The sequence below is a fragment of the Molothrus aeneus genome, chromosome 1 (assembly GCF_037042795.1).
Source record: "Molothrus aeneus isolate 106 chromosome 1, BPBGC_Maene_1.0, whole genome shotgun sequence".
NCBI lineage: Eukaryota > Metazoa > Chordata > Aves > Passeriformes > Icteridae > Molothrus > Molothrus aeneus.
This window is the reverse complement of record NC_089646.1, coordinates 68,117,636-68,134,210: the sequence shown is the minus strand read 5'-3', so window position 1 is coordinate 68,134,210 and position 16,575 is coordinate 68,117,636. Positions and strand designations below refer to the sequence as shown.

The 16,575-nt window shown below is 38.1% G+C and overlaps 1 protein-coding gene across 10 annotated transcripts in view; it reads left to right on the top strand.

Moving 5' to 3' along the window:
* The window catches only part of FARS2 (phenylalanyl-tRNA synthetase 2, mitochondrial), a 231,445-nt gene that overhangs the window by 70,105 nt on the left and 144,765 nt on the right, over nucleotides 1-16,575 (top strand). For 9 of the 10 annotated variants that reach the window (XM_066558789.1, XM_066558825.1, XM_066558774.1 and 6 more), the window contains one exon: nucleotides 2,678-2,809. The exons of the other annotated variant lie outside the window; for it this stretch is intronic. In XM_066558789.1, coding sequence (XP_066414886.1) covers nucleotides 2,678-2,809 — 132 coding nt within the window. The remainder of the gene's footprint in view (nucleotides 1-2,677; nucleotides 2,810-16,575) is intronic. 10 annotated transcript variants of the gene reach the window in all.

Sequence of the window (16,575 nt, the reverse complement as noted above, 5' to 3'; positions counted from 1 at the left end):
TGGTGTTCAGCCCAGCACAGTTTTGAATGGACCTCTACCCATTGGAAGGACTCTCATGAGCACTGTGAGGCTCTGAAATGAGCAAGTGTGTTTATGTCTGATAACACAAATAATTTCTTTGAACAGGAAAAGTTTGTGTCTAGTGGTCAGGCCTTGATTAGATTCAGCAGTGTGCTCTTGTAAGTGCTTGTTTTAAGAGAGATATGTGTCTCTTGGCCTCCTAAAATTTCTAGAAAAGATCAATTTTGCCAGTATTTCATAGTCTGTATGTGAAGAAACAAACTAGGCCAAATCAGGAAAATTACATAGTACTACAGGAAGCCTAATCATCATAATCCTTTAAAGTCCTTAGTGGTTTAATTTGCTGAGTGTAAGTGATGCCCTTTACTCCTTGGGAATAAATTGAGCACCAAGACAATATTTTTTATCTAAATAATAAATGTACCCATTGGTTCTGTGGCACTCTATAGAAATGCAGTTAATGTTGCCAAAGGCTGAGCACCCTCTGCTTTTCAGTAAAGTCTTCCAGAGCCAGAAGTCTGAAAGAACACTTGAATATAAACTACAGAGGTATTCCCAATGGCCTGGATACTGTATGAATAAAATTACTGTGGTATGTGGGATTAAGTATTAATTTAGAGAACAGAATGAAGGTGAGAGTTGTCTCTTCATTGTGAATTTGTTTTGGTTTATTCAGAATGTTGTTTGTTTGCTTATTTGCATTTAAAACAGAAGCCTCTTAAGTACTAATATGCATTAAAATTCAAGAATAAAAAGACCTTTAAATTCTTTTTTTACCTTTAAAAATTTATTTTAATTAAGAACAAACAGCTGAGAAATCCTTTTTTTCACAGAGCTTCATTTTTTAAGTAATCAGAGGATTAATAAGAAACAATTATCTGAATGTTGTTACGGAATGCAAACTAGTTGAATATTCAAAGTAGTTGCTGCATTTGCAAATTTTGCAAGCTAAATGAGAATATTTTATATGTGCACAGCCCAAGGATTAAAAATGCCAAGATCAAGAAATTAAAAAAAATGTTTTCTTCACACTATATTATTGTATATGCGTGACTCTTTTCATGTATGTATTTTTTTAATTGTCATGCAGGTAAAAAGGAGCAATATAGTGATTGCTGTCACCCTACAATTGGGAATGAAACTATTGTAAATACTTCTGGTTTTCTGAGTTCTGTCTATACAATTATCAAAAAGATTTTCCATTACTCATATACTTTCCTGAGACTGGTTTTTAAGAAATCAGAGAAAATCTAGAAGTGCCAGTCTGTTTGCTTTGAAACCTGCCTTGCCATTTCATTTCTCATAGCATCTAGAAAATTTTCCTGTGACTGTTAGGAGGTATTTTATGTTTTGGCCATGCATATACATCTTTGTTGTAATTTATTGTTTCAGTTTCTGTAGCTACATTTCATGTTTCAGAAGTAATCAATGAAGATCTAGTTTTTGAGGCTACTTTAAATATTTTTATTTGAAAAATTTTAGGATGAATCATGCAATTTCATGTTTTACATTCCTCTTATGAAACATCCCCCAAAAAATCGGAAGATCAAACCAGGAATTTTAACAGTTGCTGTCACTCACACTACCTTTGCCTTTCAAAAATAAGGTTCAGCTCTTTATTTTTGAAGCTGGACCTGCCTGGTTCTTAATGATCCTGACTCTGATTAGCATTTGGCTTAACTGAAGAGATGTGTTTGGGGTTAAGGCATTAGCTTAGCTTACAGAATTTGCATTTCAGTTCTCTATCAAGTTTTTATGGTTCATGTTTCTGAGACTTTTTCCTGACAACTAATGGTTAGATAAAAAAAAAAAATTAGTGAAGCAAAGCATCTGTAAATCATTAGAAGAACTAAAACTCATCAAATACAATGAGCACTTTGAAACAACTCTGCTTTAGGCAGCACTGAAGACCTTGGGAAGGAAGACCTTGTCCTCTTCTGGCTGCACTGCTCTGAGATGCCAGGACTTTCCTTGCTCTGGGCAGTGGTACCTGCAGAGGTGCTGAGCTGGGGGGGGATGGTGGGGAATTACCAAGTGGGGCTTTTCCCTTACACTTATCTACCAAGTCCAGAATGCTCTGTGCATGTGTTGCATACCTTAATAATGTACAACTCTGTGAAAATATATTTCTATTTGTGTATATTAATATCCATTTTTAACTTTCACTTTTAAACATATACAGAGAGAATAGCTCTGTATTTTAATTAAGTTTTGATGAAAAAAAATTACTTGTCTAGACAATCCATAAAATACTAAGTAAAAATTAAAGACTTAGCTAGTTTTTCCTGTGAGAAGCAGTTAGTCATTTCCTGGTGCAAAGAATAACAAAATTACTGACTTTTCCATTATCTTGGCTCATTTTTGTTCGATGCCAGGTGGTTACCAGAATTTGACAAATGATTGATTTGGTTTCAAAGGGTGCTTGAATTGCACGAAGCATTTTTCATATTAGAAAAGACATGGTCATTTTTTTCCACAGGTTTTAAGATTGATCACCTTGCACAAGTGTTGTAAATTAGTTTGTTTGCTATTTATTTTCTCTGGATTGCTGTAATTCATGCCATTAGTTGAAAGGCAAATTTTACAGATGGTTGGAGGGATGGCCTTTTAAGCATACACCCTTTCATATTTATTTATTTTTTAAACACTGCTATAGGACTGCAAGTCAGATGGGTAGATTGCTACTTCCCATTTACTCACCCTTCCTTTGAGATGGAGATCAACTTCCAAGGAGAATGGATGGAGGTCCTGGGCTGCGGGGTCATGGAGCAGCAGCTTGTTAACTCAGGTACTGAAACTCCTTTACTTCATTGACATCTCTGTTAGCAAGCACTTCCAGTGCAATCAGCTTCACAGCCTGGAATGCCCCTTCTACCCTGGTGAGCCCAGGCATCTCTGTCTGGCAGCTGCCACAAATACTCCTCAGGTGGAATGCAGCCATCGCATGCCGTGATTTGGGGGTAGCAACTGAGCAAGTGACCTGAAGCCTGCAAACAGAAGGCTTTTGCCTTTTATTGTGTGCAGTAAGGAGACAGAGGGATGTCAGCCTTAAAAGAGGACCTAGCAAGTTCAGGTATACGGCATTTCTTATTTTCCCAAGAGATGTCAAGTGCGTTCTTAGTAACGATTTAAAAGTCTCAATAGCAAATAACATCCCTAAGTATTTGGGATATCAAAATGCTCCTCTGTATCTAAAGCATAGAAAGAGGAATGTGATATCTTTCATATTGCTGTTTGGTCACTGGGTAAATGGTGGGTAGCTTTTTTCTTTGGTTTTATTGCTTTTCTCTTCAGGTTGGTTACTTATGAGGTTGTAAATTGCATTAAAAGCAACATCATTTATTTTAATTGAAATTATTACAGAGCAATGTCACCTGATCATTTTGCTTTCTAAAACTGATACATAAGTATTAAAGAAGGAGAGGAGAAATTGATTAATTTTTTCTAATTACTTTTTATATGGATAATTTTGCATGCTTGCTCTTTCGTTTACTGGGGATAGACAATTCTTAGGAAGCACAGGAGAGTCTACATGTGCTTAGTGTTGTTCATTGTCTTCCAGAACTATTTATTAGGTACATGAGCCTTTTGGAATAGGATCTGTGTAATTCCAGCAAGCTTTTCAGATAGCCAATGTAACATTCAGTTGATTTTTTTTCCCCATTGGTTTGCTATGCTGTTGTTGTATTTTCATGTGCTCTAAATTCTTCCTATTGAAGACCAAGTATGGTAACTATGAATTGCTTAATTTTGGCACCATTTATTGGCACAGCTTGTTTTCCTCAAAGTTTGCTTGCATTTTAATGTGATCGTTTTCCTTTTAGAAACATATCCTCTTCCAGAGTTTCTCCACAATGAATTAATGATTTATGCTAGTGTTCTCTCAGGTTATCTTCATACTGTGGTAAATACGGTACAGCTTCTAATCAGTCTCGGAAGTGAAAGACTTCTGTGTAATATTATTTCCATTAGATGTAACACACAACATCCAGGCTTTCTGCTTCAAAAGCTTTTATGTTGCTCAACTCTTATGATTAGGATCCTCTAATGGGTGTGAAAAGAGCTAAACTGTGTCCCTAAACAATTACTGTATACATTTGTGAAAGTGTGTGAATGGATGTACATGAAACACCAGAGGTTTCTGCAGCACTTACTTTTTTTTGCAGCATTCTCATGCGTGGGCTTCCATAGCACTTTCTCACCCTTGCAATTTCACATTTTTTAAATGTTAGACCAGATCAGGATTTTCCAAGGGAGAGCAGCCAGTCTCATTCTTAGTCATTCACTGGGTAATGGATCCAGTCTTCTAGATCATTCAGATTTTCCATGTTAGCAGCAAGCAAGGTTGCTGTTGTCTTGGTGTGTAGATGAGTAAGTATAATTTAGTAAAGGCTGCAAGTACCATCTTCATTAAAGCAAATTTAGCTGTTGATTATTTTTTAAGAGTTGTTTGCATTCAGGAAAATCTCCTACAACAAATAAAATGAAGAGCATGGTGTTATTTACTATTTTCTAATAGTTATAGTATTTTTACCAGTGATACTATTTTAAAGGAAAAATAGAAATCCTTTTACAGTGTTTTTATGAATAATTAAAAAAATGTTCAGTACTCCAAAGATGCACTGAATTGTAAGGGATGATGTTGTATATTCCCCTAAGGCTGATGGTGTTTAATGTCCTGGTTTTGTGTGCTTTCTTTTTCATCTTTATCCCTGAATATGTAACTTTTAATAGGAGAGCTGTGTATGAATTTCAATATAAATAAAAGGGTTTGTTTTCTGGTAAATCCTGGGAAAAATACAAAAAACTGCAGGATATTAGAAAATACTCCCAGTTTTAGGTCCATGATGAGTGTACAAGGAAATTTTGTGGTTCAGTAGAGCTAAATTCAATTAACAGCACCAAAGGTATGTATTTCTGTACTTCAAGAGTTTGTTATCTAAGACTTGCAGAGCTGGTGTTCATTGGTAGGTGCCCAAGTTCCAAGTCTTTATGGAGTTCTACAATTCAAACCTTTGAATACAGGACATTGCTTGCTCAGAGGCTGTGATCACTTAGTGTTGCCTAGTAACTGTGAAATTGGAAGCAGTTAGGGTGTGATCCTTTGCTGATGGAAATCAATGGCAATGTTCTCAGTGCTCAGTGTTGCAGAATATGTTAGCTGGGGATGGAAGCAAGTAAATTGAACTGAAGTTTACATAAAAACCATGAAACTATAAGCCAAATAATTTAAAAATAAAACCAAACCCAAACACTCTCCCTCCCCACCCCAAAACAAACCCAAACCCACAAACAAACAGCAAAAAGAAGAGAATCCTGTAATTTTTTTGGTAAGACTTCTCATGTTGTTTTTAACTCCTGAGGTATACAATAAAATAATGTAAGGGTGGCATACCAGATCCAACCTCAAGTCCAAGGCATTGCTGTATCATGATGACTTCCCAAGCCAGTACAGGTGAGTAGAACAGGCATGGTTATACTGATCCTTCCCTGATACGCTCCTGCAGCTGCGTCTTTCCTGAGCTGAAAGTGGTATCTTTGCTTTCAATAGTCATTGTGGAATTTTCTTCCATTCATTTGTTGAAATGTTTGAGTCCCAGTAAATGTTTACTCTCTGCAATGTCTTAATTTGCCTAACTTGCATGAGGAATCACTTCTTCCTTGTTCTGACCAACAACTTAGAGATACAGTTAGAGCTCTTCTGTCATGCGAGAAGAGTTAGTGAGTCTCTCTCTTTTTCCTTGTTTAAGTCACTCAATATTTGTTTAGAGTTCAGTTGTAGGTCTTGTCACTGACTTCTTTCCAAGCAAAAGAGTGCTGGTCAGACAGTCCTTCTCTACATGGGAGCTTATCTGTATGTTGAGTCATGATTGCTCCTGCCTGCGTCTTCTCCAGGCTTCTTTTTTTCCTTTTCTATAATTCTTAATATTAATTTTGCAGTGTTGGCCTTTAATGAGCCTTGAGTTGAAAAAAAGAGAAGGTTTTGGGATGATGTCTGCTGCAGATGATGGCTTTTAATTGCTAGAGGATGTTGAAGCATCCTGGCACACAGCCAGACACTCAGCTCGGGGTGGGGACAGCTCAGGTTAAAGTCTCATTTCCTAAAATTATGAATCATGAAGGCTGCTGTATTTAGGGTGTCAGTAAGAGGAATTGGAAGAACTTTCCTGCTGTATGCAGATTTTTCTACCTTTCACATCAGAAATTAACAGTGATATTTACAGTCTTAATAAACTGATTTTATTCATTTATGGGTTTTTTTTAATTTTATTTTTTATTGTCAACTTAAAAGGAGTAGTGAATGGTGTAGAGATTTGGAAGAGGAAATGCCAGCTGAATTTAAGGTAGTTGTCCTAGTTTCTTGTTAATTTTGTGAGTATTTCTAATAGAAGAAAAATTGCTAACCCTGTCTAAACATCTTCATTAATACTGTTGAACATGACAAAAGGAGTTTGTCATGAGTTCTTCACGTCATTACTTTTGTTTTAAAAGCTGGAGGATTGTTCTCTATGAAACCTGATTCTTGAAGCATAAGTCTTTGCCATTTGGAATCCATCCCTTTTACAGATCAGTTACAGGACTTCTTCCCAAAATTCAAATAGTACTAGGCCCAGGGCTGCCACTTTCAGCCAAATACAAGTCTTAACATGTAGAACTTGTTTGGCTTCAATGCTGCAGTAAATAAATATTTCTCTTTACTCTTTATTGAAGTTAATCAAAATTGCAATTTGAGTGGAAGTAACAACTGTAAAGTTCTTAAGTAGTACACTCCTTTTTGGTTTTGGCAATAGGATTATCAGTCTGGACAGTTCTCAATGGGCAGCAGGTTAACAGAAGAATTATGTCAATGTTACCTTGCAGGCACAGGACTTTTTAAAAAATTTTTTTTGAATATGTTCTTAAATGAAATATTAGTTATGGGTGAATTAGGTTCATATATCAAGCAGCAGGAGGTATTTTGGACTAGGGGAAATCTAATCTCTTTTATCTATCATTTTTTTTTTCCTGCTCAGCTCTTGCCTGGTAAATTACATTAAAATGTTTGAGCAGATGGTGCATGTGGCTTCAGTCGTGTGCTGGCCCATGTTCTGTCTCTGCTAAGAGCTCTCTGTGGGGACCTTGAAATAGTTAATGCTGTATGTGTTTGTATGGATGTAGTGTAGAAGGGTAAATATAATGAATTTAAAATACATGCCTGAAACCCTTCAAGGTGAAATTAAAGTTACAGAGGTATTGGTGTATCGAGCATCTGGGGCCTCCCAAGAACATGAGGTAAAACTGTTGGATGGACTGGTTCTTCCCACAGGAGCACCCAAAGCGATTTAAATCTGCTGCATAAGCTTCACAGCTCTGCATCTCAAATTTCTCAGGGTCAATTTAGGTCACTGTCTGTCTCCTGTACAACCAAACTACTGTAGTACCTTGACTCTCCCAGCCCTTCCTGTGCTTACTCCCCTGAGACCATGCTGAGATAGCGATGTCACATTCCTTGTTGTGGGCTGGAACTGAAGTACACCAGAGGCTGACACACATGCACACTGCAGGCAAAGAGCGCAGCTGCCTTAGTTAAAGGGAGCTTTCCTACTGTCCTTTTAAACTCAATAGAGAATGAAAGTCTTCCAGTTGGATGGAAGCTTCCTTCAGAATGTGTGGAGCTTTTTGGATTGATCTGCTGGGCAGCCTCTTTCTATGTCTGACCACAGGGGGAGCAGAGCCTCCCAATTTAGGCGGGTACCTGAAAGTAAAGTTAATATCTCTAATGAAGATACAGTGTCTCAGATGAAATAATATTAGTGAGAAATTAGGAAGCATCTGAGTTTTACTGACTTCCCAAGGGTTGCCTGTTGAAGAAATGGAGGTTGAATCCAAGCTTTATATAGCAGCTCCTGGGTCACCTTTGTCTCCCACAGTCCAAGTGATTTACATTTGCACATACATGCATATGTGTGTATGTGTAAAAAAATAAATACAGAATGAGACAAATATAACAAATTGATGACCAGTTAAATACAGAATGAATGAAGGATATTTGGCTTGTTTTAATTTTGATGTTTGGTTTTCTACACACACACAGACCCAATGAGAAAAAGTGATTGTCACATCTGGCTAAGTTGAGAGGCCTGTTGAGCTGGCAGACACTGAAATTTTGCATTGCTCAGCTGCTGCTCCATGGAGCTGGTGTGGAGTTGTGGGCTTTTAGAGAAAGATAGAATTGAGTTTTTATCTCTGTTCTTCAGACACTGTACAGATACTCACAGATGTACAGATGTGGCACATCCAGAGATGTGTGTACCTAAGACAATGCTGATCAGTTTATTAGGGAATAAGTAATAGGGCAGAGAACCTGATTTTCCCTGAAAATCTGTGGTGTTCCACCCTGTCTGTATGAGGAGAGGAGCTGTGATTACAGTCACCTGGGTGGCTACCAGCAAAACATGTACTTGACTTTTAAATAGTTGATATAAAGGCCCAGTCATGTAAGTTGAGGAGTATGGAGTGGCAATTAGGTGCTCTTAGTTGCCTACCACATCTCTTGACTGTAAAGGAATCATCTATAGCAAGTGACAGCAGAAATATTGGCCACTTTTTTGGAATCTTCAGACCAACAATTAGTGCCACCCTCCTTTGTGACTGCAGACGTAACTGGTGGTTCGCTAAGCATCCCAGTCCTGCAAAGGGAGTAGATACAGCACTGCTACATATTTACACATGGCCTGAGCTGTAGCTTGGGATGTAAATTTTGGCAGGATTAGATCTGGACTCTTAGGACTTTAAAGGTTCAAGTTTCTAAAGAGCATGTATTTTAAAATTGAGATGACTCTTATATAGAAAAGTTATTTAACTCCTTTCTACTCAAAGAGGAAATTGAAGAGAGTTTATTTCTTGTGTTTATATGAAGATTGCTTTTTGGGGCTGATTTTATTTTAGGTTCTTTTGAACTGACTGGAAGGAAGTCCAAGTTTTGCCTGGATAAGTAATCCAAAACACAGAAATGAGCAATACAGAGGTGATGCTCATGTCAATCAAAGGTTGCCTTGTTTTATTTGTTTCTCTTGTTCTGTTATCTCTGGCTACACCACCTGATCTGGTGTGTGTGTTGTGTTTCAAAACACAAAATCTTGACTCTGCCCTTTTCCTTGTCAAGATAATTTGCCTGTTGTTTTCTACTTCATTTACAACTCTATTTTTAAAGCTGTTTTTTTCATCAAGTTTTTCATACAGAAGGAACCCATAAAATTTTTGAAGTGTTGCTTTCTCTTATTCTATTACCTTTGACATATTCATTATCTGTGTTAAAATTGAGATTTTTCAAAAGAATTAATATAAGCTTGCTTCCAATCTGTAGTGTTTGTATATATTGAAAAAATACAGTATTCCATTTTATGACAATTCTATTATACCTATTCCTGGGAAATGTATTATTTGTTTACAAGGATATGTGTGGAAGAAAAAGTATAGGATTGATTCTTGGAAGTAGTTATTATAAAACTTGGATGGCCATTTGAGTTTTTGGTTTTATTTGATTTTTCTAGCTTAGTGTTAAGAGTAGTAATGCCGGTAGATTTAGAGGGTAATTTCCCTTTCATGGTGCCAGATTACATTTTTAGTTGGAATATAAGTTCCTTATCTTCATACTTTAAGAAACTGTGTTGTCTTCATGCTTCATTTTCTCCTGCACAAAAATGTATGCGACAAAGGGTTAACTCAGTCTAACACAGACATTGAAATCAGCAGGAGTGTTTATTTGACTGACGAGCACATCTTTCCATTAAGTGAATAAGAGCTCCTCTCAACATATGTAAGGCCTGTTTTAGTCCACTTGAAATCTTGAAAAGAAAAAGAGACAAGCAGTTCCACCTTCCAAAGTTTCTGTTGCCTTTGTAGCAGTTTGCCCATGTGTATGTATTGCTTCTCCTTCCCTTAAGTTTTTTAATCAAAAGTAAATTAAAGGTTTAGTCATTTACTATGATTTGTCTCCTTGGGATCTTGCAGGAGGATTAGAGCACCACACACAAGAGAAGGCTAAATTATGATGAATATAGTTTATTAAGCAGCTCCCAAGTAAAAGAAAGTGGTACTCTCAGAAACCTTGAAGAGCAACAATTTATGGCACAGAAATGGTGTTTCTCTTGGCTTTATTTATGCAAATGAAAATACATCCAAATAATACTATTGAATTACTACACTGTTATATGGTGAATGCTGAATGTTTTTAATCAGCCAGGAGTTGGTTCAATGAGCCTAATATAATTCCTCATCAGGCTAGGATACCCTCCGGGTGTTTTTGTTGTGTTGCAATATTCATCTTTGCTATTCCCAGGACATTTACCAGGACTACCCAGCTGAGGCTGGCGAAGAGATTTTACAGGCATGTCTCTAACTGTTTCTGACTCTGATACATGAAGCTCAGTTGAGACAGATTCAGTTCAGCTGAGATTAGATCAAGCATTTTAGGAAGTATTTTTCTTCCCTAGATCGCAAATGCAATCTTGATTTCTTATTTCTGGAGGGGGAGCCTTTAGATAGGGTACTTCTGTTGTGCCTCATTTCTTGTCTTTGAGGTTGGTGGTTGGTGAGAGGGATGGGTGAATGCAGTTCTCCTGCTGGAGCTGAAGGTGCACCTCTTTCCCCTCTCTGCTCTGCAGGTGTGCTAAGAAAATAGCAAACCAGAGGCAGTGTGTGTGGGTGGTCACCCTTTGGAACTCCTTGCCATTTATCAGAGTGATGGGTGAGCCTCACGTCTTTAGAGGACGAAGGGTGGGGAAGGGAAAACCCAAGCATGTTGCATAGTTGAGAGAGAGTGGCAGCTTTCTAGTGCTGCCAGCCTGGCTGTGGCAGGAGTCCAGGCTGAGCCAGTGGCACCAGCTCTCATGGCTCATTCTGGCTGGAGGCTGAGAAGATTGGATAGCCCAGCTGTCTGTGTGCCAGTGCATACTGATCCACTGCTGACCACACTGGTGAGCCTTGGCTGGGGATCACTGTTTGAATCGTGTGTGAGCAAACACAGAACAGCTCGAGAGCCAGGGCTGGGCCGCTGCTTCTCTGTCATTACTGCCTGCCAACACAAGAACCTTGCATGGTGTTACCAACTCCAGCTTTGTAGAAATATATGTCAGCCCCACTGGTGCTGTTTCTACTTGAATTACAAAGACTACCTTAGCTTCACTTTTGCTTGGGCTTCATCTTCAGACACCCAGACTTACTCTCCTGTTCAGCATTCATAAACATAAAGTGTCTACAAGCAGTAGAGAGGATAAAATCTACAACATGTGAATAAAATAGTGTCCAGAAGGTGATAATGCTGTGATAGATAAACATTTTTCCAGAAGGAAGGAAAGAATCTAGATCAGGTTTGACACTTCTGTACTGCTGGAAGGCAACTGCAGCACAGCTACAGAGAGGAGACAGCCTGTTCCAGGCAGTGTACCAGCTGGTTTGGGGCAGGATTTGCTGGGGTACCTGAAAGGAATCAGGGAAAAATCTCAGCCTTTATGAACACTTTTCCCCCATGTGAATAACTTGACAGATTACTAATAGATATTAAAGCAATATCTCTTTTTTTCCTGGACAGAATGGATATCATAAATTATGTATTCCGATGATTCTGAAGTGAGCACCAATAATAAGTTTGGTCCTAAATACCACGGCAGAGTCCAAGGAAACTTTTGTGTGTAACAACAAATCAAATTTATTAGGTAATCATGGAAGTCATCTTGTGCCTATTTTCTTTTTTGGCCAGATGGAGAGTGGAGGGGGAAAAGTGCTTGTTCGCTTCCTTACTTTTGAGGTAATTTGGATTATGTAAAAACTTTAGATCAATGTTTCATAATCTAGGCAAATTCTGTATTCTCTGGGTGAAAATGTTGGCTTTATCAAAAAAAAAAAAAGTGAAAAAAAAGAAGATCCTGATAAAAAGCCCATGGACTGGTGGCTGCAGTTTTAGAGAAGTTCAACTCTTCACCCTGCCATGACTTTTATTTCTACTTTATCTTAAAATTGTGGGGAGACAGCAAAAAGTAACAAGAGAATATGTTTTTCTTCTTTATTCTAATGACAGAGATTGTCACCAACATGGTAATTCAGAGCTTTTTCTTTTTTTTTTTTTTTTTAAAAAAAAAGATTTACTGAGTTTCTTTTAGAACAGTGATTGACGTGAAATAGCAGTGGGGATTATAACAGAAGAAAAGTTAGTAGGATCTGTTTAAATAAGGCAAGAGACTCCAGCTAGGGCTTTGACTGTACTGGCTGAAAAGTATTTAGCTAATGAATTATTCCAAAAGAAAAAGTACAATGAGGAGAATCCTTTTCTCATATTAGTTCAGACTTGCTTAGCATGTTTCAAAAGTGACAGTCAAAGATAAATTCCTGACTGGGACTCCATTTTTCACAATACTACTGTATTGTGCACAGCAAAAACTATAATTGCCAGGATATCTCTGCTGCTGTATTAGAACTCATCATATCACAATCAAGACAGAAGCAGAATTACACACTTTTCCAAGTGCTGAATTGCTTTATAGTCTTATTGAATAAAGGCTGGTGATCTTACAAAGAAAAACTGTATATTACCTGTAATGCCACTTGCTGCTACTGTTTTTATTTATTTCATAAGAGGTGGCAGCTCATGTTATACAGGAGTTTATTTTCTCTAGGGTTCTCTGCTTGCAAGATTGTCCTGTGTCCCTCTCATGATTATTTGTTTATTTGTGTGGTTCCTTGCAGCCTGAAGTTCTGACCATGTTCAGAGCAGGTATAATTGAATTGCAGGTTTTGCACATCATAGGCATGTGAGCAATAGGAACAAAGAAAATGAGAATTTACTAGAGACACTCCAGAACAGGAAGCTGCAGCTCACTTAAGCCATATGAAGATGCACTTAATTGTGCACTAGTTTTAAACAAAAGTTACTGTTGCTACATTGCTCTCAGCTTTCACACCACTAGTGAAGTGGAGCAGACTGTGCATAAGCACTTGCTATGTTCTGCATATGGCTGATTGGAGGAGCTGTTAGCAAACATTAGAAAAATGTTGTAGCATCCTAAGTGGATACCCAAGGTTGTTCTGTGCCAGCTATGTGGTTTTATAATAGTATCCAGGTGATGTGAAGGATGCCCTGGTGACTATCTGCACTGCTTTAAATGTGACCCTGTGAGCTGCTGTCCTTGTGGGACAAGGAGAAAACTGTTATTTTGTTTTGGCAGCATGTGATGCTGAACAGACTGGTTTCTAGCTCAAAAAAAAAAAGTATAATTTGTGCTGTTTCTGTTTCTATGCAGTTAGTCAATACAAAATGATCTTAGTAGAAACAAGCCTGTATATCCTGGGGTGGAGAGAAAGAAGCGCTAACATTTATGACTGTAATTCAGTGAATAGTAAATAGTGGTTTTTGTGGTGCCCCATCAGTAGTTCTGTATGTCATCTTGGTGACTGTCACAGAAGCACTAAGTTTTAATGACAGGAGAGGGAAGAGCAGGAAAGTGTGCATGATCATCAGTGGACATTCACATGACTCATGGCTGAATTTTTTTTTTAAATAATTGTTATGTTATACAACTTTCAGAAACACTGGTGTCACTCTGGAGTTTTGACCAGATACTCTAAAGATAATATTATTTAAAAACAAGAGGGAGTGCCATTAGAAGATGAGATGGATGGAAATTTGGGTCATCTTACACCAAGCACAGGAGCACTTGCAGTGGTAAAACCAATAATTTCCTATAGACCTTTGTAGCTGCTCTGATGTTGAACAGAAGATGGTCTCTCACATTTTCTTCTTCATGGATCAATAATTAAATTTAAAAAAATTAACAACCCTCAGAGCCCTGTCCCATTCTGGTGTTCTTCATTTAAATTGACCATTGGGTTATTCAGAGGAAGGGAAGGAACAGTAGCCACTTACAGCAGGCATGCCCAGAGCTTGAGATCATGATGGCATTGTTTATGTAGATTCAATAAACATGATCATTCTTGGAGGTAGAAACACAGTTGCAATCACAAAAAAAAAAAAAAACAACAACAAACACATCCTTCACTTATTTTCAACAGAGAGCCTCCTGTCTTCTTTCTATGACACCTGCAGTTGTGATACTCAGCAGTAAGAGAAGATCATTAATTCTTTCCTTGAAAGGCTCAATTTTGCAAAAGCTAGTGTTCCCCTACAATGACCTTCTTTCTGCCTTATGATACTCTGCAGGAAGAGAAAATCAGCAACTTTTTTCCTTGAAAGGCTCAAATTTGAAAAGCTAGAGTTCTCCTATAGTGACTTTTTTGCTGCTTTACTCCCATCTCCCTTTCATTATTTCTGTTCTCCTGGGGTGTGAAGAAAAATGCATACACCTTAAGTTAGGGAAGAAGCTCTGTGATGGTACAATTCACAGGTGGAGTTTAAGGAAGGTGAACTAAGGGACACTGAATCTGTAATTTCTTTTATATATTCCACACATTTCTGCAATACAGAACTGGAAGGGCCTTCCCAGGCTCCCTGGAGATACCCAAAAGGCTTCATAGCAGAAGAGAGTAATTGCAGCAAGTATGCTGCCATCCAAAGGACAACCCCAAGAAGATTTTCAAACCACAGCTGAGGAAACTGTGTCAAGGAAGTTTGACAGCAGGGGAGGTGCCTGCATGAGCTCATCAGCTCTTTTCTCCAGTTCTTGGGGAAGTCTTGTGCTAGATACTGAATCTTGCGGGCTGGGATTTGTTTCAGGCATTGCTTTACTCCTGGTTCTGGACTTACAGCTTGAACAGTAAAGGTGTTTGACAGGTGATTGAAGGCCTCTGTTGATGGTCTGTGACCTGGTCCATTGACTTTGATTTTCTTGCTCAACTGTTCTTGTAGAATGACAGTTGTAGTTTGTGTAATCCAGTGTACAGACATGCTTTCCATGTCTGCACAAGTGTGAAATGAAAGCTGAAGCCTTGCTCTGGGACAGGCAAAAAGCATGAGGAGAAGTCATTCTGAGGGTAAGGGTGGGATTGAAATAAAATGCTTTGTTAGGAATAAGTATGAGAAACCGAGCACTGGTGAAAATGGGGAATAAGAAAGATGGAATAGCTGTTTCTTGACAGCTGAAGTTTAATACGCAGTAGCAACTGGAACTGAGAAAATGTTTGAGGAATCACAGTCTGTCTGTTTGGGTGTTTTTTTTCTAAATGAAATTTAGGGGGTTTTGGTTTTGTTCTGATACAGACATGTCATCTGAAAAACCTGGAGCTAAAGCTATAAAATCTGATGGCTTAGAAGGGATGTATTTTCCCAAGACCTTGCATGTCTCTTCCACAATCCCTTCACCTTATTAGACTGCAGTCTTGCTGCAGTGGAGTCCTACCTTATTGAAAATTCCTCAACCTTACTGTTGGTCATCATGTAAATACCCTTACAATATGATATTTCAGATCCAAGCCAGATTTGGAATACCTGAAGGTGCCATAGGTTTGAGAAAGCAGTAATGTATAGATCTGCTAGCAGTGTGTCTTCTTCAGCTGCATCTATCTGAAACCTGTGTTTGATGAACTCATTTGGGTTTTTTTGGTGGTGGTTGGTTGTTTTGTTGGGGTTCTGTTTGCTTTTTAAGGCACGTGGGGAAACATAATGGAGAGGAGCACTGCTTCTGGCTATTCTCAGTGACAGAAATGTGGCCAATCTTTTTTGTCCTGCTTAGATGCCCTCTGTTGAACAGTAATAAAAATGGTGCTCCTATCTAGCAATTCTCAGCAGCATGCCTTTTTATAAAAGCTGTATTATCACTCACATTTTACAGACGGGGAAAGTGTGACACTGCTCAATTTAGTGACTTGTCCCAGGTCACCTTACAATCCATTCAGAGAGAGGCTGGCCCTCCTCAGTTGTTTGTCCTCAGTAAGGGCAGCATCACTGCTACCTTGTCACCTTCCACTTAGAAGGTAACTCTTTGCATCATGTTTCTTTTTTTTGGTGCTTTTTCATTACAGCTTTTTCTGGACATTTCAGTTAATTCTGAACATCTCTCTCTGGCTCAGAAAGCTTGCTAGTGCTTGGATTTTCTTTTGGATTTTTTTTTTTTTAACTTGAGAAGCTCTGAGCTGGGGGAAGTAATAAAAACATTCAGTAAAGTATGTCCCAATGTAATGTGAAAGTTCCCTGGGGTTCATATGAATTTTTTAATATGACAACATATAAGGCATGTTTTCCTTTCCTTTAACATGATTGGCTTGGTGCACTTGGACTGATACTTTAGAAAAGGTTTGGAAAATCCTCTGAAATTGCATGTTAACAATTTATTTGGAATTCAATGGCACTCAAATTCCATATGTTCATACCATAGTTCATATGATTAAGTGCTGTCAAACTAGGCAAGATTAAGATGTTCATGTGGTGTCATTCCTTGTTTGTCAAGATGATCCTTGACTGCCTGAGTTATAGCTGCTGAACCATCACCTGTAGCCATATCATTGCATAATTACAGCTTCTGGTCTCAGTGGCTGGCAAAATGCCTAAACCACCAGATCCTTCGATCTGTTCCTGTTGTAGAAGGTTCTGATATATGATAAAATTACTAGGTTTTCAAATCAATT